General features: G+C 34.6%; 2 protein-coding genes across 3 annotated transcripts in view; both read left to right on the forward strand.

Moving 5' to 3' along the window:
• Nucleotides 1-10011, forward strand: part of ift140 (intraflagellar transport 140 homolog (Chlamydomonas)) — a 46215-nt gene extending 36204 nt beyond the window's left edge. For both annotated transcript variants that reach the window (XM_073863709.1, XM_055181836.2), the window contains 11 exons: nucleotides 461-638; nucleotides 2127-2317; nucleotides 2457-2552; nucleotides 2636-2768; nucleotides 2850-3122; nucleotides 5732-5914; nucleotides 6268-6474; nucleotides 6564-6776; nucleotides 6852-7018; nucleotides 7092-7233; nucleotides 9275-10011. In XM_073863709.1, coding sequence (XP_073719810.1) covers nucleotides 461-638; nucleotides 2127-2317; nucleotides 2457-2552; nucleotides 2636-2768; nucleotides 2850-3122; nucleotides 5732-5914; nucleotides 6268-6474; nucleotides 6564-6776; nucleotides 6852-7018; nucleotides 7092-7233; nucleotides 9275-9463 — 1972 coding nt within the window. In that variant the 3' untranslated portion in view covers nucleotides 9464-10011. The remainder of the gene's footprint in view (nucleotides 1-460; nucleotides 639-2126; nucleotides 2318-2456; nucleotides 2553-2635; nucleotides 2769-2849; nucleotides 3123-5731; nucleotides 5915-6267; nucleotides 6475-6563; nucleotides 6777-6851; nucleotides 7019-7091; nucleotides 7234-9274) is intronic.
• Nucleotides 10012-11657: 1646 nt separating this feature from the next.
• Nucleotides 11658-22879, forward strand: ccdc78 (coiled-coil domain containing 78). The gene is made up of 14 exons (XM_055183126.2): nucleotides 11658-11953; nucleotides 13432-13563; nucleotides 13916-14002; nucleotides 14086-14418; nucleotides 14521-14562; nucleotides 14661-14743; nucleotides 16555-16633; nucleotides 17514-17639; nucleotides 17718-17905; nucleotides 18056-18221; nucleotides 18296-18321; nucleotides 18428-18497; nucleotides 21597-21697; nucleotides 21776-22879. Exons 1-14 carry the CDS (start codon nucleotides 11873-11875, stop codon nucleotides 21900-21902), a joined length of 1641 nt encoding a protein of 546 aa, XP_055039101.2. The 5' UTR covers nucleotides 11658-11872; the 3' UTR covers nucleotides 21903-22879.
• Nucleotides 22880-23134: the final 255 nt, after the last annotated feature.

Raw genomic sequence — 23134 nt, forward strand, 5'->3', positions numbered from 1 at the left:
CCAACACACATTTATGTCCAAACATCTTGTAGTTTTAATAGCATAATATGTGCCCTTTAAAAAATTAATTATTGAATTAAGTTGAAACTTGAATTTATGAGGTTGAACTTGAATTTTGAGTTAATTTTTCTTACTTACTGGCAGATATCTTTACTTATTTAAGCATAAACTCACTTCATAGTAATAATTTGTTTCAGAAAATAAGACTAGGTAATTTTGATTCATAAGTAAATGTATCTGGATTATTTTGATTCATAAGTAAATGTATCTGGATTATTTTGATTCATAAGTAAATGTATCTGGATTTGGGACTTTTTAGATAATTAAACTGAAAAACAAGACAAAAATACAAAGACATTAATTTATTTGCTATATAATAATGCTTATCTTCTTCTTTTCCTATGCCACTGAAAGTGTGTTTTGTGAACACTTTTGATATTGAAGGATGTTTATTTTTTAGTGAGGCCGTATGGGAGAACATGGCACGGATGTGTGTGAAGAGTCGTCGGCTGGACGTGGCACGCGTGTGTCTGGGTAACATGGGTAACGCTCGTGCCGCCCGAGCTCTCAGGGATGCAGAGAAGGAGCCAGAGGTGGAGGCGCAGGTGGCAGTGCTGGCTACACAGCTGGGCATGCTGGTGAGAAACACACTTTCTCAAAGACAACTTGAAATTAACATTCACTCTTTACTTTTACGTTTTATCTAAAGCAATTAACAACAACATAAGAAAAACAATGAAGCGATTCATCTTAAAGAGGCATTAATATACAAATTGCGTAACACTTTACAATAAGCTTGTAAACATTAGTACTGTAAATGCATTCACTAACATGAACAGACAATGAACAATAATAGTTTTTTATTATGTATTCATTCTTGTTAATGTAGGTTAAAGACGGGGTGCATGATCTCTGAAAGCCATTTGAAATCAACTAAACAAACACGCCACTACCCCAAAGGAATCTGTTAATAGAACCGCCCCATACATATGCAACCCAGGCAACGATGTCGGTTAGTAGGCACGCCCCTTACTGCTGATTGGCCACAAGTGTGTTTTGGTACTCGGCCCGACTCCCTTTTCCAAAGCGTTTTTCAAAAATCGTGCACCCCGCCTTTAACGTCAATACAGTTATTCATGTTAATTCATAGTGCATTAAAAAAGTTACAACTTTTGATTTTATAAATGTATTAACAAATGCCAAAATTAACTAAGATTAATAAATGCTGTAAAAATATTGTTCATTGTTAGTACATGCATTATTAACTAATTGTAAACAAATACAACCTTATTGTAAAATGTCTTAGTATTTTTGTCTTGTTTTCAGTAAAAATATCTAAAAATTCTTAAATTAAGATGCTTTTTCTTGATGAGCAAAACGATATCAAGTGATTTTGTGCATAAAACGAGCAAAAAAAAAAAAAAAAAAATACCAATGGGGTAAGCAAATTTTTCTTGAAATTTTCTTGAATTTAGTGCTTAAGAAAAATGTGAAAAAAATTTTTTTTTGCTTACCCCATTGGCAGATTTTTTTTGCTTGTTTTATGCACAAAATCACTTTAATTTAATATTTTTGGTCTAAAAACTAGACTTATTTTCTTGCTCATCAAGAAAAAGCATCTTATTTTAAGAATTTTTTGATATTTTACTGAAAACAAGACAAAAATACTACAAAATTTTTCTTGAAAATCATTTTTTGCAATGTATAAGTATACACCTAATGTGCGCATCCAAAACCTACTGAAATAAAAGCTTTTTTACTCATCAGTGCACATTTTTCTAAGGAAGGAAAGTCATGCAAAATGTGTGAACTTTAGCACAGGCAGTGATCCAATTTAAAGTGAAAGGATAAAATCAAGCATGGCCCTACATCAGTTCCCATATGTATACATTTAGTGTGCATTGTATTTGTGTTTATTTGTAAATACTTCTCAGTCAAAGACGTCACGTAGCGGATGTTACACGCATTGCAAATAAAGCTTTACATTGTGTTTAAAGTACACAGCACAAACACAGAGTTCTCTAAATAAACCCAGTTTACACGGAGCCGCTCTGTCTCATACATTTACTAACAATAAGAGAACTAAACATGCAGATTTTTCACAGCATCTCTCCGTCTCTCGACAGGAGGATGCAGAGCGCTTGTATAAGTCGTGCGGACGGTTTGATTTACTGAATAAGTTTTATCGAGCAGCTGGCCAATGGCAGCAGGCGATCGAAACGGCAGAGACGCACGATCGCATTCATCTCCGCACGACTTACTACAGCTACGCCAAACACCTGGAAGCTATGGGAGACAAGAGCCTTGCACTGCAATAGTGAGTTTACACACCAGCTATCATCTTCTTTCTCAATGTTTTACTCTTCTATTGGTTGTTCATTAAGGCAGATAAATAATATATAGATGAAATCTTTACTAAAAGGGTGTTTTTGTGGTATATTTCATTTTCTTTGTAGTTACGAGAAGTCTGACACGCACCGGTTCGAAGTACCAAGAATGTTAATGGAGGATAATGTTTCATTGGAGCTCTACATTAATAAAATGAAAGATAAGTGAGTATGCATGCATTAATTGAGATTAATTGTGATTATTGTCACTGCTCTCTGATTGGCTAATATTCTTGTGTTTTGGACAGGGATTTGTATAAGTGGTGGGGACATTATCTGGAGAGCCAATCAGATATGGAGGCAGCACTAAATTACTATGACTTAGCTCAGGATTATCTGTCTCAAGTGCGCGTTCACTGCTATCTTGGGAACATTCATAAGGTAATGCTTGGCATGGGTTTAGTCTATTAGGGAAATATATATATATATGACCATAAAACTATTGTTTTGTATATTTGACAGGCGAGTCTGATAGCCAATGAGACGGGGAACAGAGCAGCGTCCTATCACGTTGCTCGGCAATACGAGGGGCAGGATGAGATCAACCAATCGGTGCACTTTTACACACGAGCGCAAGCCTATAACAACGCCATCCGACTGTGTAAAGAGAATAACCTGGACGAGCAGCTCATGAATCTGGCGCTGCTCAGTAATCCAGAGGATATGATGGACACGGCCATGTATTACGAAGAAAAGGGAACACACATGGACCGAGCTGTTATGCTTTATCATAAGGTATTACACTCATGTGCACATGCGTACAAACATGAAGCTCAGTGTTCCAGCCAGGATGTTGAAATGTACATGCATGCAGTGACACATTTAACCACTAGGGGGTGCCAACAGATTAATATAAGACTGCGCTTTCTCTTGGAGAATTATCTGGCATTTACATTGCCAAACTGTATGCACTACTAGATGGTCAAATAGTAAACATTTTTTTTCAATTAAAAAAGTCTTGATTCTTAGGGAAGACACTTACTAAAAAAATATATATGTTAGAGCAGGGTGCCCAAACTTTTTCCTACCAAGGGCCAAAAATCAAACCTGACTAAAGGCCGTGGGCTGAAAATAAATATTGCTGATAAAATAAAAGTTGATCTGATTCTCTTAATTAATATTTTTCTAATATTTAAAAAATAAATAAGCAAACATTACTCTATTTATGCATAACTAATGCAATTTTATTTTCAAATGTACCTGTTGTAAAAAAAGAAATCATTTTTAAATTTCCTTTTCTCTGTATTGCACTGCCTCGACCTCTCCATTATTAACCTATAGTACCCAAGTTCATTGAGTTTGGTGATTTATAAAAAGTATTATTATTTAATTCATTGGATTTAATTTCTATTTACATTTTTGTAATGTACAAATAAAAAAATACATTTTAGAAAATGTTTAATTAGAAATATGAACATCTGCGTCAATGACGTTCATCCTTTTTACTTCTCACGTGGCATGACGGGCCAAATTAAAGGTCATTGTGGGCCAACTTTTGTCTTGGAGGGTACCCCCACTATAAACATGTCTATGGCGTAATACATTAACACTGGGATTTGGCATATAAATGTAAACTTTTAAAAAACTGTACAAATGTCATAGTTTTAACTTTCTTTTTACACAGAGTATGCCATTTTGTTTACATCACAATACATGACGTCAAATCGTTGCAATCAAAACCTGTATTATTAATGCTAAGTGAGGTAAACATGTCTTCAGTAGATGGTAAAATGATGTGGAAAAAATGAGAGTTATAAATGCAGACAGACAGTAGGTGGCGCTATGTAGTTTTGACACCTGCATGCAAGAAACATATATTAATTATGAACCAGAGAGTAACATAAATTCACTGCAAAAAATGACTTTCTTACTTAATATTTTTGTCTTGTTTTCAGTACAAACATCTAAAAATTCTTGATGAGCAAAATGACACAAAAAATCTATGTTTAGACAAAAAATACAATTGAAGTGAATGTGTGCTTTAAACAAGCAAAAAAAAAATTAATCTGCCAATGGGGTAAGAATATGTTTGTTGAATTAATTTTAATTTAATTTAATTTAATTTTTTTGCTTTTTTACCCACAAATTCACTTCAATTTGATGTTTGTTTCTTTTTTGTCTAAAACTAGACTTACATCTTGATTTAAAGGGGACATTAAACAAGAATTTTTAAGATGTAAAATAAATCTTTGGTGTCCCCAGAGTACATATGTGAAGTTCTAGCTCAAAATACCATATATACAATTTATTGGGTAAGCAAAAAATCTTAAACACTAAATTCAAGAAAAAATTTGCTTACCCAATTTTTTTTTTTTTTTTGACATTTTTGTTCTAAAAACTAGAGCTATTTTTGGGGTCGTTTTGCCCATCAAGAAAATACATCTTAATTTAAGAATTTTTAGATATTTTTAAGTTAAATTTTTCTTGAAAGTCATTTTTTGTAGTGTGCAGATGAAGGGGCGGTATTATCCCCTTCTGACAGGTTGATCTTTTTCACATTTTGTAGCCTGATAGAAGCACTGGGGACCCAAATATAGCACGTAACATGGAAAAAGTCAGATTTATATGATATGTCCCATTTAAGAATTTTTAAAATATTTGTACTGAAAAAAAAATGAAAAAAATATTAAGTAAGAAAGCCGTTTTTTACAGTGTGATGAACAATACTAAAAACATACAAATGAGAGATGATCAAAATAAAGACGAGGAGTGGGGAAAACATTTTTACATGATAAACTATAGTAGATACCATAATATTCACTTTAGTAAACTGTACCAATATTTCACAACAACCATAAATTGTCATGGACCCAGAATGCACTATGCACAAAGCATAATGGCGGCCTCTACAGCTTAAAATTATTATTACATGTGGGTATTTATGTTTTAAAGTATTTTTTAAGTAATGGAAATAAAGCATTGAAGCACTGAAGTTGATTTTTAGGCTGATTTAAATAAAAGCATCTGCTTTCAAATCGGGCTGTCAAATCGCGATTAATCACATACAAAATAAAAGTTTGTTTTTGCATAATATATTTGTGCGCACTATGTGTAATTATTTTGTATATTAATGCACACACATGCATGTATGTATATAAGAAACATTTATATATTTATATTTCTTTATATTTTGATATATTTTATTTTATATATAGATTTAAAAATATATACAATGTATTAAATGTATGTGTGTGTTTATATATACATAATAATTACACACAATATACACGCAAATATAATAAACTTTAAGTTCGTATGCGATTAATCAGGATTAATTCATTTTGACAGCCCTAATAAATATAATTGTCTCTTTGTCGTTCCTTCTGTATATATCTGTCTTTTAGGCAGGTCATGTCTCTAAAGCATTGGAGCTAGCATTTGCCACAGAGCAGTTTGGAGCCTTGCAGCTAATTGCAGAGGACCTAAATGAAACCAGTGATCCTGCCTTACTCGCACGCTGCTCAGATTTCTTCATAAAACATGCTCAGTACCAGAAAGCAGTGGAATTGCTAGTGGCTGCCAAAAAGGTGAAGGCATAACCCACACACTGTCATACTCACCCATTCATTTTAAAGGCGGGGTGCACGATTTTTGAAAAACGCTTTGGAAAGGTAGTCCAGCTGAGTACCAAAACACACTTGTAGCCAATCAGCATTAAGGGGTGTGTCTACTAACCGACATCATTGCCTGGGTTGCTTATGTGTGGGGCAGGTCTATCAAAAGAAGGTCCAGATTCTATTGGGTGGGGGAATGTTTGTTTAGGTGATTTTAAATATCAACATTGGCTTTCAGAGATCATGCACCCCGCCTTTAACCTCAAGAAATAAATAAAAATAAACCACGGTTTAGTTTTAAAGGTCTGTGTTGTACATGTGTGTAGTACAATGAAGCGCTCCAGTTGTGTCTGGACCAGAGTTTGACCATCACCGACGATCTGGCTGAAAGTCTGACGGTGCCACGAGACTCCGCCCATCTGTCTGAAACCGTCCGGAAGGAACTGTTGGAGAAGATCGCCGACTGTTGTATGCGACAGGGCAACTACCATCTAGCGACTAAAAAATACACCCAGGCCGGCAATAAGATCAAGGTTTGACATATCTACAGATCGCAAGCTTTGTGTGCTAGTTACATTTACCTTTCACACTTTTCTTATACGTTCTTGTTTGTTTTTGACAGGCAATGCGAGCGCTGTTAAAATCTGGAGACACGGAGAAAATCGTGTTTTTTGCAGGCGTGTCCAGACAGAAGGAAATCTACGTCATGGCAGGCAACTATCTGCAGTCTCTGGACTGGAGGAACGACGCAGAGATCATGAAAAACATCATTGGCTTCTACACCAAAGGTCGCGCCCTTGACCTCCTCGCCGGCTTTTATGAGGCCTGTGCTGAGGTACTGAGAACGTGTCCAAAAGTATTGCAGAATATCGATCTGTATGACTTATACACGGTTTGTGTGAACGCATAGGTGGAAATTGACGACTATCAGAATTACGAGAAGGCGTACGGCGCTCTGACAGAAGCTTGTAAGTGTTTGTCGAAAATGAAGGGTCGCAGCGGAGACGAGACTGATGGCAGGTTTCTCGTACTAACACACAGACTCGGACTTATCAAGAAATTCATTCAGGCACAGAGGTACTCGTGAAACATGTTTATGTGTCTCTGTTTGTGTGTTTTTGTATTTGCTCTTGTCAACACTTGTGTTCAGAATGCATGAGGAGGATCCAGGTGAAGCAGTGCGTTTATGTGAGTCTCTGCTGGAAGAGAAAGATCTGGACCCTGCTGTACGTGTGGGTGACGTCTATGGCTTTTTAGTCGAATACTACTGCCAACAGGGCAACTTCCAACAGGTATGTGTCTGAAACTGCCAATATCTGTTTACATACACTGCAAAAAATGACTTTCTCACTTAGTATTTTTGTCTTGTTTTCAGTAGAAATATCTAAAAATTCTTAAATTAAGATGCTTTTTCTTGATGAGCAAAATGACCCTAGAAAATAAGTCTAGTTTTAAGACAAAAAATATACAATTTAAGTGAAATTGTCCTTAAAACAAGCAAAATTTTCTGCCAATGGGGTGAGAAAAAAAATTGTGAAATAAGATTTCTTTTTTCTTAAACACTTAATTCAAGTAAAATTTTCTTACCCCATTGGGCAGTTATTTTTGCTTGTTTTAAGCACAAATTCACTTAAATTGTATATTTTTTGTCTAAAAACTAGTATTATTTTCTTAGGTCATTTTGCTCATCAAGAAATACATCTTGATTTAAGAATTTTTAGATATTTCTACTGAAAACAAGACAAAAATACTAAGTAAGAAAGTCATTTTTTGCAGTGTACATACGCGGAAAAATTACACTGCAAAAAAAGATTTTCAAGAAAAAAAATTCTTATTATTTTTTTGTCTAGTTTTCAGTAAAAATATCTAAAAATTCTTAAATTAAGATGCTTTTTCTTGATAAGCAAAATGACCCAAGAATAGAAGTCTTGTTTTAAGACCAAAAATATCAAATTTAAGTGATTTTGTGCATAAACCAAGCAAAAAAGTCTGCCAATGCGGTAAGCAAATTTTTTTTGCTTAAACACTAAATTCAAGAATAATTTCGCTTGCCCCATTGGCAGATTTTTTTTGCTTGTTTTGTGCACAGAATCACTTAAATTTGATATTTTTTGTTTGAAAACTGGATTTGTTTTCTTGGGTCGTTTTGCTCATCAAAAAAAGTATCTTAATTGAATTTTTTTTAGATATTTTTACAGAAAACAAGACAAAAATACTAAGAAATGTTTTTCTTGAAAATCGTATATTTTGCATTTTAAAGGGACACAAGGCGGCATTTTTATGTTAATAAATCATCTTCGTAAGTCGGTATATGGTTAAATGACTCATTACATGACGAATGAAGACCCTCTCGCCCGCCCCTACCGTCTGTAGGAAGAATACCCCACTTCCAAGTTCGCTGTATCCGACCCGGTGTCCTTCAGTCTCGTAAAGTCTCAGATATAGAAAGCATTTACTCCCAGACACTAGGGGGAGCTAGTAGAGAAATAATACTCAGACTTGCCTGGTGTGCCTTTAACGTACACTGCAAAAAAAGATTTTCAAGAAAAAAATTCTTAGTATTTTTGTCTTGTTTTTTAGTAAAAATATCAAAAAATTCAAAAATTAAGATGCTTTTTCTTGATGAGCAAAGAAAATAAGTCTAGTTTTTAGACCAAAAATATCAAATTTAAGTGATTTTGTGCATAAATCAAGCAAAAAAAATCTGCCAATGGGGTAAGCAATTATTATTTTTTTGAATTTTTCTTGAATTTTCTGACGAAGCTCGCGCTATTAAGCTCCGAGTTGTCCTAGACGCGACTCAATGCTGAGCTGCGTGGCTGGTGTGCGACCCCCTTAAGAGACTATTTTCTACGGAGCCCCTAAGGGGACATAGAGCAAAAATTTAATAAAGTTTAGGTTTGCGTGCGCACGTAAAACTATCGAGTTTATAAAGTTTTGCTTTCACGTGCGCACGTGATAGTTTCACGTGCAAGCTCAATAGTTTCACGTGCACACACAAAGGTTTCATGTGCGCACACAAAGGTTTCACGTGAGAACGCGAAACTAAACTTTAAAAAAAATTCTGCACATGAAGGTTTCGCGTGAGCACATAAAAGTTTCACTTGAGCACATGAAACAAAACTTTTGATTTTTTTTACCCCAATGTACATACATTTATAGGTATGTGTTTAAGTAAAATGATAATTCTGCCAACTAGCGACAACATTTCTGCCAAATTCCCAATAAAACAATGTTTATATTTGCATTTATTTACATTTTTTTTTTTATGGATCCGATCTTAAATGCTGCAAGTTCAAATTCATTTCTCAAATTTGTATTTTTGTGTATCAGGCATGGAGTAAACTGGAGGATCTCAGGTCAGCACGTCCCAGTGTAAATCTGAGTTTATATGTGAGTCAAAGCAGTCTACAGGCGCTACAGAACGCTGCTGGAATCCGTCTGCCGTACGGACACACAACAAATACACACACGGGTGAAGATGATGAAGAGGTGGAGGAAGATGAGGACATCAATCACTGAGCAACAGATATCTGCCTTCAACATAACTGCGGTTCCTAATGCACACTGCTAGCCTACAAAATATTTACCCATTTCTTAAATGATGCCATATCACTAATGGACTGCCAGATTTTCTCTAAACACTCTTGTAAATGGTGTAATGGGATAGTTGTGTGACTGGTAAAGTTAATTTCTCTTAACTAGAGTAGTTCATGTATGAATGCACAAGATGCACTTATGTATGTAAAATGATTTGTTGGTTCAACTTGAAAAAGTAAGTAGTAGTTTATTTTGAGTTCATTTAACTTAAGAATATTAGTTGACACAATATTTTTACACAACTTTTTTAAATCAACTAATATTTTAAAGCCAAATTAACTAAAAATTTGAAGTAACCAGGTAACTTACTTTTTTAAGTTGAACCAACGAATCATTTTTACAGTGTGTGTGGCCTTATGAATGAACACACAGGGACCACGATTTTTGTCAGTTTGTACAATTATTTAAAGATGAGACCTGTTCGGATATATTTGTATATGTTTTAATAAATTTTTCTACATATCTATCTTGCTTTTCAGTGAATAATTTAAATGACAGCCCCTACAAATCTCATATATTGTCAAACGTTTATGGTGAGCAGATTTCTGTGTTGAAGGTATTCAATATGCGTATATTTCGTAGAAAAAATGATGTGCATCACTACAAGCAGATCATGATAATCATTACGACTGAGAACACGCCATTTTTTTCTCAAATTTGATGTATCGGCTTGGCTTTTTATAGCCCCCTATACTTACATTCACTAATCCTTAAGTTCAGTAATTTGGTCCACTTGAATGAGTGAATAAAAATGAATATGCAGCATAGTTAACAAAAAATGTATTCATGCAAAATGCATATACACATATATTTTCATAACATTTATATATTTTCACAGTTATAACTTAGTAAAAATGTAAAAAAAATTAAATAAAATGAACAATATTTATAAAATTTAAAATGTTTTTATTTTTTCAAGAAGCATTTAATCAGTGTACATAATGTTGGATGTTGGCTTTTGTTTAGCTAACCGCACCATATCAGCATATATAAAGCAAAAAAAAGTTTGTCTATACAGCTGCTTTAAAATAATGTGCAATAAATAATCAATGAAACTGAACTGAGTTTAATTTAATGCATCAAAAGTTATGCCGCCTTATGCTTCAACGCATGTTAAATACATGATAATTTACAAAACTTACAGCAGGCGTCAGTTTCTTCTGTGTATTCAGTGTTTCATTTAAATGCATCAGGGGGTTGTTTCACAATTAGGAATGCCGGCAAGCTAAACAATAACTGGTGTGGATTTACAACCCATTTCCATTGTGAAAGACAAAAGGGGGTTTGAGCTGTCACAAGAGTCCTTAATACATTTCACATTTACCAAACAGAAGAACCAATTCAGCAAACCTGTTTCCACAACACAACTGAGCTGATAGTCCTGTGAGCCATGTTTTTGACAAGCAATGATACTCCAGGCTATGTGTCATGTTTTGTTGCAATGCCTCGAAAGGGATTTTAGTAAACATTAAAACAAACATTGTTGAATAGATGCACCACAAATATTGCATAATCACATGCACATAAATGTTACTACTTTTTGCATGTTATATATTTCTTTGAATATCTTATTAAATATACTGTAATAACAGTATTGTTGTACACAATGCAAAAAGTATGACTTTCAGTACAATGGATTTTCTTGATGAGCAAAATGACCTAAGAAAATAAGTCTAGTTTTTAAACCCGAAATATACAATTTAAGTGAATTTAAAGAAAAAAAATCAGCCCAAGCACATTTTTCTAGAATTTGTCTTGTTTTTGTTTGTTTTAAGCACAAATTTATACAAATTTGCTAGCTTTTTGTTTAAAAACTAGACTTATTTTCTTTTTCTTTAAGAATTTTTAGATATTTGTACTGAAAACAAGAAAAAATACTAAGTTGCAGTGCAAAATATGCAGTCAGGCTTGTGCCATGTGTGCCAAGTGTTTTATAAAATAACACAATGATTTTTCTACCATTTATTGAGTATATTACACAGAAAAAAATATTCATTCAATTTACTCAATTTTTTAAGGTAAGTGGTTGCAATCAATTTATTTAAGCTACATTTAAACAAAAGTTTTTTATTTTATTTTTCTATTTATTTTTGTTTAGATGTAGCTTAAATAAATTGATTGCAACCACTTACCCTAAAATTTTTTGTAAATTGAATGTATAATTTTTAGTGAATAATTTTCAGTGTACTAACCAAGTCATCAACAAATCTTTTATTTTGTCCATGACTCGTGTTTCCTGTTTACCTCAGAGACTGATGTCTTTATCTTTACTTCCATGGAGACTCATGTTTATAGAAACCAGACTGTACACCGACTCTCTTCAGACACCTGATGATGATGATGGACTCTATGAATGAACCAACCTCACTAAACCAACTTCACGAGCAAATATCCACTTTAACAGATGAGAATGTAAGACAGTTTTATATCATATGCAAGAAATAATGCTAACATTACCATATATATTTATATAACTAATACATCCATACAGTATAGTGCTACATTGTAAAAAATACTTTGCTACCTTTAAATTTTTTGTTGAATCAACTCGGATTTACAAGTCATTTCAACATACTATTATTTATCTTGACTAGAGATGAGTTGTTATAACTACAGGCGAGTTGTTATAACTTATTAATTTAAGTTGACTTTTCTCAACTATATTTTATAAGTTGTGACAACTCATCTCTGTTGACAGGACTTGTAAATCTGAGTTAAACAAAAAATTTTAAGGCAGCAAAGTATTTTTTTACAGTGTAACAGATGATTCGATATTTTTTACATGTCATTACACTATGCCTCATACTTTCACTGAAAAAAAACTTTCTTACTTAGTATATTTGTCTTGTTTTCAGTACAAATATCTAAAAAATCTTAAATTAAGATGCATTTTCATGATGAGCATAATGACTGAAGAAAAATGTCCAGTTTTTAGACAACAAATATAACATTTAAGTGAATTTGTGCTAAAAACAAGTGAAAAAAATCATTGCCCCATTGGCAGATTGTTTAGCTTGTTTTAAATAAAATTTTCAGTAATTCAGTAAGTAGTAATTCAATTACATTTGATATTTTTTTTAAACTTCGACTTTCGTTTTTAGCTCATTTTGCTAATTAAGAAAACATCTTGGTTTAAGAATTTTTTTTAAATTTGTGATGAAAATACCCAAGAAAAATTCCCAAGAAAATAAGTCTAGTTTTTAGACCAAAAATATCAAATTTAAGTAATTTGTGCATAAAACATCCAAAAAATCTGCCAATGGGGTAGCAAAAAATCTTAAAACATTTTTCTTAAACTCTAAATTCAAGAAAAATTCAAGAAAAATTTGCTTACCCCATTGGCAGATTTTTTTGCTTGTTTTATGCACAAAATCACTTAAATTTGATATTTATTTTCTAAAAACTAGACTTATTTTCTAGACTTATTAAACGTATTTACAAGACAAAAATACTAAGGATCTTGAAAAGATGTTCTTGAAAATCATTTTTTGCAGTGTATACACTGCGAAAAATTACTTTCTTACTTAGTATTTTTGTCTTGTTTTCAGTATAAATATCGAAAAATTCTTAAATCAAGATGTATTTTCTTGATGATCAAAATTACCGAAAAAAATAAATCTAGTTTTTAGACAAAAAATATAAAATTTAAATGAATTTGTGCTTACAACAAGCAAAAATATCTGCCAAAGGGGCAAACTTGACCCGTTTGGTTGTAGTTTAACCTATGCGGGCATGTTTTAACCCATTGTAAACATTTTCTAGTTTAATTTAACCCAACAGCTGGGTTTGTCCCTTTTTGACCCAACGCTGGGTTGAAAATAACCCAACATTTTGTCTTGTCATGGGTCATTGTAATGTTGATATACAGTCTATATATTTTGTCTATACAGGTACAGCTGCGTGAACGTAATGAAGTGCTGTTCAGTAAGCTTGGCTCGGTCCAGAACAAACTTGGCCAGCAGGCCGCTTCAAAGAGCGATCTATCCGTCAAACTGGTCCAATGTGAAGAAGAAAAGCTGAAGGTAGGAAATGGGTTTGATTCTTATGTAATACACCTATATGTATACATTAAAGGTCCACTGTGTAGACTTTTAGCGGCATCTAGTGGTGAGATTGTGAATTGCAACCAATGACTTAGCCCACAGCTCACCTCTCCCTTTCGAGACGCATAGAGAAGCTACGGTAGCCGCCACAGGACAAACATGTCATCGTCTGAGATAATATAGTAATAAATGCGCTCTGTAGAGAATATATATTGCATTTCTCAAGTCAAGAGATCCTTCTAAAAGTTACAGTGTGCACCTTTAAATTGCATAAATGTATTTGCTTCATAATCAGATGCTCTACTTTAAATGTCATATTTTTGTGTTTCAGATCTCAAAAAACCTTGTAGATGTACAAATAGATGCCAATAAAATGAGAGAGAAGTATGAAGCAGAGATCTTTGAGCTGAAAAACATGGTAGCCTACTTTTAATTCATGGTGACTCACCTAAAGGGATGGATGGCTATGTATTGATGTATATATTTTATGCTCTCTCCCAGGTTTTATCCCAGGACGGCACCATCTCATCTCTTCAGATGGAGCGAGATCGGCTTAGACAGGAAGCGTCGGCATCGTCGGCACGTTTAGAAATCATTGAGAGAAGTGAGCGTGACCTGGCCGAAGAGCACGCGGTGCTAAAGGCCGATTTTCTTTCAATGAGTGCCGCTTATGAGAGAGAGCGTGCGCACACCGAAGAGCTCAGCGGCGAGCTGCTCACCCTCGCACAAACACACGACACACTCCTGCGAGAGAGAGAGCGCACACACAGACACACGCTGGAGGTGGAGAGGGTTCGAGCGCTCCTCAGTAGGGCATCACAAAACAGAGTCAGGGTCTCGCATCACTTAATTATTTATTGATTTTTCACAAACACAAACAGCTTACTTTATATTCAACAGCACTAACTGATACATTTCATTTTATTTTTATGACAGCCCGAGGATTTTGAACAGAGCAAAGTCCCGCAGGTGAGAAATGTAAGAATGTTGATTGATCAGTCATGTATGCCTATAAATAAATGTTTATTGTAGTTTTTGTGATGATGTTGTTACTGTAATGTTGTTTTTTGATGTAGGAAGTGCACAATATCATGAAAGATGAGCTGGAAAAACTGAGGAAAAGTTACGAAGGGCAACAGCGACAACTGGAGGAGAAAGTGTGAGACACAAACACTCAGGCCCTGTTTACACATCACATTGTCTGATTACGAAACACCCAAAATGAGCATTATGCTCAAGCTTTAGGTTTTCTAATATTTGAATTTTTTAATGTTTTATTGCACTGCAAAAAATGACTTTCTAACTTAGTATTTTTGTCTTGTTTCCGGTAGAATTATCTAAACATTCTAAAATCAAGATGAATTTTCGTGATAAGCAAAATGACCTCAGAAAAAAACTACTTTTTAGACAAAAAATATACAATTTAAGTGATCTTGTGCCTAAAACAAGCAAAAATAACAAAAATATATATTTTTTAAATTAAGTGTTTAAGAAAAAAGTAAACTTATTTCATGATTTTTGTCTTACCCCATTTGCAGATTTATTTGCTTGTTTTAAGCACAAATTCACTTAAATGTTTTAATTTTTGTCTAAAAACTAGATTTATTTTTAGGTAATTTTGCTGAGGAATTACCTAAACTATTTTTTTTTGCAGTGAATTCTTACTATTTTTGTCTTGTTTTCAGTAAAAAATCAAAACATTCTTAAATTAAGATGCTTTTTCTTGATGAGCAAAACGACCCAATAAAATAAGTCTAGTTTTTACAAAAAATAACACATTTAAGTAATTTTGTGCATAAAACAGGCAAAAAAATCTGAGAAAATTTTCTTGAATTTTTCTTGAATTTAGAAAATTTTCAAGATTTTTTTGCTTACCCCATTGGGAGTTTTTTTGCGCTTGTTTCATGCACAACATCACTGAAAGGAATAGTCCATTTTCTTAAAAGAAAAATCCAGACAATCCACTCACCACCATGTCATCCAAAATGCCGATGTCCTTCCCTGTTCAGTCGAGAAGAAACCATGCCTCCCGAGGAAAACATTGCAGGATTTTTTTCACTTCAATGGACTTCAATGGACCCCAACACTTAACACTTAACTCAACACGTAACAGTTTTTTTCAACAGAGTTTCAAAGGACCACAAACAATCCCAAACGAGCCACAAGGGTCCCATCCAGCAAAACGACCGTCACTTTTGACAAGAAAAACAACAAATATACACTTTTAAAGCACAACTTCTCGTCTAGATCCGGTCGTCATGCGCTAGCGTGACCCCACGCAATACGTCATGACGTCAAGAGGTCACAGAGGACGAACGCGAAACTCCGCCCCAGTGTTTACAAGCGTCTTGAAAGAGCACCGTTCCTACGTTGTTGTATGTCAACTGATACTAATTAATGTCTTTGTGTCAGTTTATTGTTTACAATGGTCCACAAATCTTTATATATGTAACACGTGACCTCCCTACGTCACTACGCATTTACTTTAGGTCGCGCTGGACCGGATCCAGACGAGAAGTTGTGGTTTAAAAGAGCACATTCTTCATTCCTCCTGTCAAAAATGACAATCTTTTTGCTAGATAAGACCCTTATGCCTCGTTTGGGATCGTTTAGAGTCCTTTGAAACTATGTTGAAAAAAAACTGTCAAGTGTTGAGTCAAGTGTTAAGTGTTGGTGTCCACTAAAGTCCATTAAAATGAGAAAAATCCTGCAATGTTTTCCTCAAAAAACATAATTTCTTCTGGACTGAACAAAGAAAGACATCAACATTTTGGATGACATGGTGGTGAGTAAATTATCTGGATTTTTCTTTTAAGAAAATGGAATATTCCTTTAAATTTGATATTTTGGTCTAAAAACTTCTTGGGTAGTTTTGCTCAAGAAAACACATCTTCATTTAAGAATTTTTAGAGTTTTTTACAGTGTGGACGGCAGCGCTAATATTTTTATGTTATTATTTTTCTTTTGCAGTGTTTCTCTGGGAAAGGAACAACAAGAAAACAAAAGAGCCATTCAGTATACCCGACACAAGCTCGCCCAGCAGTCTGCAGTGAGTACAGTTTGATTGACAGTCTGGTAAATATTTTACAATTGTTTTTTCCTAAAGTGACTTAGGGGCCGTGTACACCAAAGTGTTTAAACGCACTGAAAAACACCAATTGTGGGCGCTTGCCAGCTTTTCTTCCGCTATGCGCTTTGTTTGCTGTGGTACTTCTGTTTTGTTTATCAATCGTGGTACGATACGGCGATTGGTTGTTGTGGTATTTGTCCCGCCCCTCCTCCACTGTGATTGGACGGCTGAGTGAAAAGTGACATTAGCTGCGTTTCCATTACAGATTTGCTAAAAACTTTAGCGTTGTTTTGAAAATGTCGACAAAAAGTGAAATGTCCACATTTCCATTAACCGATGTTATGTGACTAAAATGTAATTTGTCCTCTCTAAAATGTAATAAGTCTTTTCAGAAACCATGGCGGTGGGTGTGTTCGACCTCATACAGCGCCGCTCAGACCATCATGCGTATGACATTAACATATCGCGATAGCTACTTGAAATCATACAGAGCAGTCGAATTGCGCTCACTTTTTTTTATTAATGTCATGCGCTTGTCAGTTCTTGTGACGCCACGTGAAGTTGACCACACCTCCCCTCTCTTGTCCCCCAATCAAACATACCGCATAATATTTAAAGAATGATCATGTGACTTTTACGCACGTCAGGTGACCTATAAATGCGGAAAAAATGGTTTCTATTGCAGTTTTGCGATTTATTCCTAGTTCGGATTGCCTAAGAAGCACCTCACCCGAGCGTAAAAAACGTTTTTATTTGACAGTTTATGCAAAAGGTTTCCATTGCGTGCACTTTCTCTCGCTACTTTAATTTGCGCAATTTGTCTAACTATTTCCACTATATTGTGTCTTTCTTCATGCAGACGTTGATAATTTCTCAAGACCAGCTGAAGGAAACAGAAGCTGAACTCTCTAAAGTACAAAATCATCTGAAGGAGCTCAACCGAGCGTACAGAGCCCGACTCGCCCGCTACATGCAGGACATTACAGTATGTGCACACCTTAAACAACAGACATTACACACCCAACATCTCCTGCATATAATACAAATAAATCTCTTTCTGCAGGAGTGTGTCACAACAGTAAGTGCTGGTGATTTGGGACACAAGCTGAAGGGGTTCGTCGAGTCAATGCTGGAGGAGATGAAAGCATCATATCGCTCCAGAGAGGAACAGCTCACTAAAGCAGTCCGAACGTCTCGCAAGCGCACACAGAGTCTGAACGACACATATCAGAGACTTCTCATCGCCTACAGGTGACACATTAAGACATTTAAATTGACCTTTTTGTCCACGTAGGAACTTCTGTACAAGGTTTTAACATTTAACTGAAAATTTAAGAAATTGTGCCCACACATACACAAAGGTCTTGATTGGCATTGGTAAGTCGAGGCTTTGTATCGTAGAGAGCAACGTGAGCAGATCTTGGCACACGCTTTAGATGCCGGACCACCAGAGGTCGACTTCAGTCTCCCCGGAGCCGAATTAAGAGGAGAGACGGAAAGAGAACTACAGAGACTCAGAGAGGACAAAGCCCGACTGGAGATTCGACTCAGACAGGCTCAAGAACAGGTGCGTATATGTCTCAGCGTCTGTTTTTTTTAATGGATTAGTTCTGTTGGTTGATCATGTGTTTGGTATTTCAGATGGCTGTGTTGTCGGAGTCTCAGAGGTGAGTATAGCGTTGTTTTTCTGTTGTTTAATGACTAATGGATTAATGAGAACTGATGGATTAATGAGAATTGATGGATTATTCATCTGCTGTTTTTAACACCCAGGGCTGGATTGACACCCGAGGCCTGGAATGATGTTAAAAAGCAGCTCGCAGAAATAACCAACACCACACAAGTAACCAACACACCTCATCAATGTCACACAGTTGCTTCACTTTTACAAGAAGTCATACATAACAGTGTGAAAAAAATTAACAACACATTAAAGGTCACCTGATATGAGAAATTCACGTTTATATGAAGAGTTTGGTTCCAAAACGCAAATCCACAAATCCATTTTGACTAATTTGGGTAAAAACATGTTTTCTTTGCCAAGAAAGTGAAACACAATTTTCTGTTACAAACTTTAACATAGCATCTTTAGGTTGTAATAACATTAAAAATTCAAATCCATAATTTGATTTTCAAAGATTTATGATAAAAATGTATATATTTTTTTTAGCAAAATGCAATAAATCCATGACAATCAAGAAAAAAGTGGTTTTTATCTTGTCCCTTTCTTGGAATAGAAAACAAATTTTTACCGGAATTCATAAAAATGGATTTCTTCCGTTTTGGAACCAAAATCATTATATACACGTGATTTTTTATGCTGTAAATCTATTGAATCAATATATAAATGTGCATTCATCTTTGCCATGTTATATTCATTTAGTAGACTAGTGGTATAAAAATAAACATTAACATAATTACGGCTGGGCGATATATATCGAGGGATTCTCATGCGTGTTTTATCAGTAAAGCCGGTTCGTTGATTAAGTAGTAAACAAGCTGGGCCATTTCAGAAAATGACAGAGGCACAAGCGTTTGCTGACTAGTGTTGCCAGATCTTGCACTAAAAAAAAACAGAAAACAAGAAAAATCAAATAATAAACCGAAATAAATCCTAAATGCTTTACCTCAAAGATCAAATATTGGGAAGGGCACCCTCACACTTTATTAACACCAAAAATTTGATCACTTCATGAGCCAAAAGCCATAAACGGTTAAGCGCCAAAACGGTATTTACGCAAAAAAGACGAGGACCTGGCAACACTGCAAGGTCGCGCGCTCCGCGCTGTGAAGCAGCCTCACAAAAGCGTAAAATACACAACGCCAAAACAGAGGTTTATTGCAAAACACAGTGCTGTTATTATTTTGGTCAAAGCTGTGAGTGTTAAGCACGCGAGACGGCATTGCTATGGTTATTTCTGTGTCAATCATCACATTTTCGGCAGTGAGTCTTGTTCCGTACAGACATGAAACAAATATTTAGGGGATTCACTCCCGCATTTTAATGCGGTTGTCACTCCAGAAAGTTTGCAGTGTGTACGAGACCATTATGTCATTAATGAAAACACTTACTTTGTCATATTAAGAACACTGTCATTGCTGCTGTTATCCATGGGACCAAAACTTTTTTCATAGCGATCAGTTGTAAAATATTTTGGTCCTGCTCGATTTTCGTTGACTTCAAGTAAAATAATGGTATGTTTTATAAGATCCGCTGGGGTCAGTGTGTTAGCATGACAGAAGCTTGATGCTGTCGTGTGAGAACAAACAGACGACATTTTTCCTTCTCCCGAGTGCCTCCCGTGTAAATTATTAGATTTTGATGGCTTACGTTTCTTCCCCGCCACAAAAAAACACCACAGGTTTATCAATGCCATCAATGTATTATTTTGTTTTTGTTTGTTTGTTGATCATGAAGTACAAAGTAGATGAGGAAAACTAAGATTCTGTGTGTATTCAAAGCGGCACCATTATTGTTTAGAATGCGTGGAATGGTGAGCTGTGATTGGTTGAGCGGATTTATTGCATTCTGCAGAGAAGGAGGAGTGGCGTTTGTCGTGGTTTGGAAAAAAGGGAGAAAAGATGACAGAACAACACAGCGGATATCTGATCTTGCGTAAAATTAAGAATTTACTTTTTAATACTGACCTGATACAATACTGATTTTGACGGTAACACATTTTCTTAAATGCCGTTCATTGCGTTTTGTAACCAAACTCTTCATATGTAGTTTGAACATAATTGTGTGTTGCCTCACTGCAAAAAAATGACTTTCTTACTTAGTGTTTTTGTCTTGTTTTTAGTAAAAATATCTAAAAGAATTCTTAAATTAAGATGCTTTTTCTTGATGAGCAAAATGACCAAGGAAAATAAGTCTAGTTTTTTAATAAAAAATATACAATTTAAGCGAATTTGTGCTTAAAACAAGCAAAAAAATCTGCCAATGGAATAAGATAAATTTTCTTGAATTAAGTGTTTATTTCAAGACATTTTTTCTTGCTTTAAGCATTAATTTACTTAAAATGTATATTTTTTGTCTAAAAACTTATTTTCCTAGGTCATTTTGTTCATCAAGAAAATAAATCTTAATTTAAATCTTTTTAGATATTTTTACTAAAAACAAGACAAAAACACTAAGTAAGAAAGTCATTTTTTTGCAGTGAGGCAACACACAATTATGTTCAAACTACATTTGAAGAGTTTGGTTAGAAAATAAGTCTAGTTTTAGACCAAAAATATCAAATTTAAGTGATTTTGTGGATAAAACAAGCAAAAAATCTGCCATTGGGGTAAGCAAATTGTTTTTGAATTCAGTGTTTAAGAAAAATGTTAAAGATTTTTTTGCTTGTTTTATGCACAAAATCACTTAAATTTGATATTTTTGGTCTAAAAACTAGACTTATTTTCTTGGATCATTTTGTTCATCAAGAAAAACCATCTTAATTTAAGAATTGTTTGTTATTTTTACTGAAAACAAGACAAAAATACTAAGACATTTTTTTCTTGAAAATATTTTTTTGCATTGTGTCTATGTACACAACCACATTTTAATGTGAAATAAAATAAGGTTATGTTTTTGGATAGGATAACAGTAATGGGGGGGGGGGGGGGGTTAAGCAGCAGCTCATTTGCATTTAAAAAAAAACAAAACCAGCACTATTTTCCTGCACAACCAAAAGTGGCCATTTTCTAAATGGTATCTGGAGTATTTGGACCTGAAACTTCACAGAAACATTCTGGGGACTAATATTACATCTTCAAAAATTACCATATTAGGTGACGTTTAAGCAAAAGAGACACCAGTGTTACCATCTCAAGAAATAGTTTCAATATATTCACACTAACACCAAACCTATATGACTGTTGTGGAGCACAAAAGTAATTATTTTTCAGAAGCAAAAGTTTATCATACAATGAAAGTGAATTGGTATCATTTTAATAGGAAGCTCAAGAGAGAGAGCGGGCCCAGCTCATCGCCCGTGCAGCGGTCGCTGAAGAGCAGTTGTCTGAGCTGAAGGAGTATGTTGACAACCACCTGGGCAGGTATTTCAATACGCACCTGTGTTATTAAAATATTTAGCGATGCGGCAGGTGATCCTCAGGTGTGGCGTCTTTGTGCAGGTATAAGCTGGAGATAACGCGACTGCGCAGGCGGCTGGGATCAAAAGATGGAAGGTCAAATAGTGCTGGAGTCTTTAAGCCCCACCCTCTCCATACATCAATCAAAAACAGCAGTTGTGAGATATAATACAAGAGTTCACCAGCTCCGCCTTTCCATGAATTAATCACAAATGGAAGTTACACAAGCAGTACACAAACCCCTCCACAAATCACTCGAAAACAACATGGACAAAAAACACTAAAACATAAATAGTAGTAAAATAATATTGTTGATAAGCTAATGAAAACAAGTATAAACAGACCATTAATAAATCTAACTGTGATTATGCTTTTTGCCGTTATTTATGTGGGAATATTAGGATATCACAAAATCTGATATCAGATGAGGAGCTTCCAGGTTTCTGATATCTTAAACAGATCTGCTGACAGAAGTAAAGTGTCAGGCATTATTTTTGTGAGGTTGTTTTTAAGGCAGCACAAGACTATTTATACTAAATAATCAATCTAGTGTTTTCCTTACTTGGCTAAAAGGATCTGCTAAATGTAAACGTGAATAAATAAATAGTTTAAGTAAAAGTTGAAGAGCAAGATTTTCACCTGATTTTCACTTTACTGATGTTGTTTTGAATGTAAACATCTTTATCAGCTGTCTCTTCACGTCTGTTTATTGATTTGCATCTCTTCAGAACGACTTTAAATTGAAGTGTTTTTAGATGGGTATCAGCTTTTTGTTGTATATGTAAACACAGTCTGATGGATAATTAACATTTTACCCAACTGTGTATTCAGTTTGATTTTTATTTAGTTTTTATTTATTACTATCGCTAATTCAAATGAAAAAGCTGAGCATCACTTCACGCTGCTGATGCTGTGTTTTTTTTTTTATAAACCTGTGTGTTATTGAATTTGCTCTTCATGAGAAACTATGTGTGGAATGTTTAAATAGCTTATGTCAATTTTATGGCCTCCAGGATTGAATCTGCCTGACAATTCAATGTTTGACGGTTTCGAGTAATTTCGTTACAGAGCATGTAGTTCACACACATGGTTTTTCTCAGAAACATACATGTTAAAACAGAGACTTAAATTATTTGAATCTGGGATAGTAAACCACATGGGATATAAACAAACATTTTCTGAATAGACTTTTTTTCCAATCTGACATGGTTTCCATTAAAGTTTTGCGCAAAACTTTAGCAATATTTTTTAAATGTTGATAAAAACCTAATGCAAAATGACAGCGTTTTCAGATTGATCTCACCAGAATTTGTACATATTACCAAATAAATTGTACAAAAAGTACAGAAACGATTTCCAAACACTGCCCCAATCTCAACATCACACGGGCAAAAGCAAATC

Source organism: Misgurnus anguillicaudatus, chromosome 25, assembly GCF_027580225.2.
Source record: "Misgurnus anguillicaudatus chromosome 25, ASM2758022v2, whole genome shotgun sequence".
Classification (NCBI taxonomy): domain Eukaryota; kingdom Metazoa; phylum Chordata; class Actinopteri; order Cypriniformes; family Cobitidae; genus Misgurnus; species Misgurnus anguillicaudatus.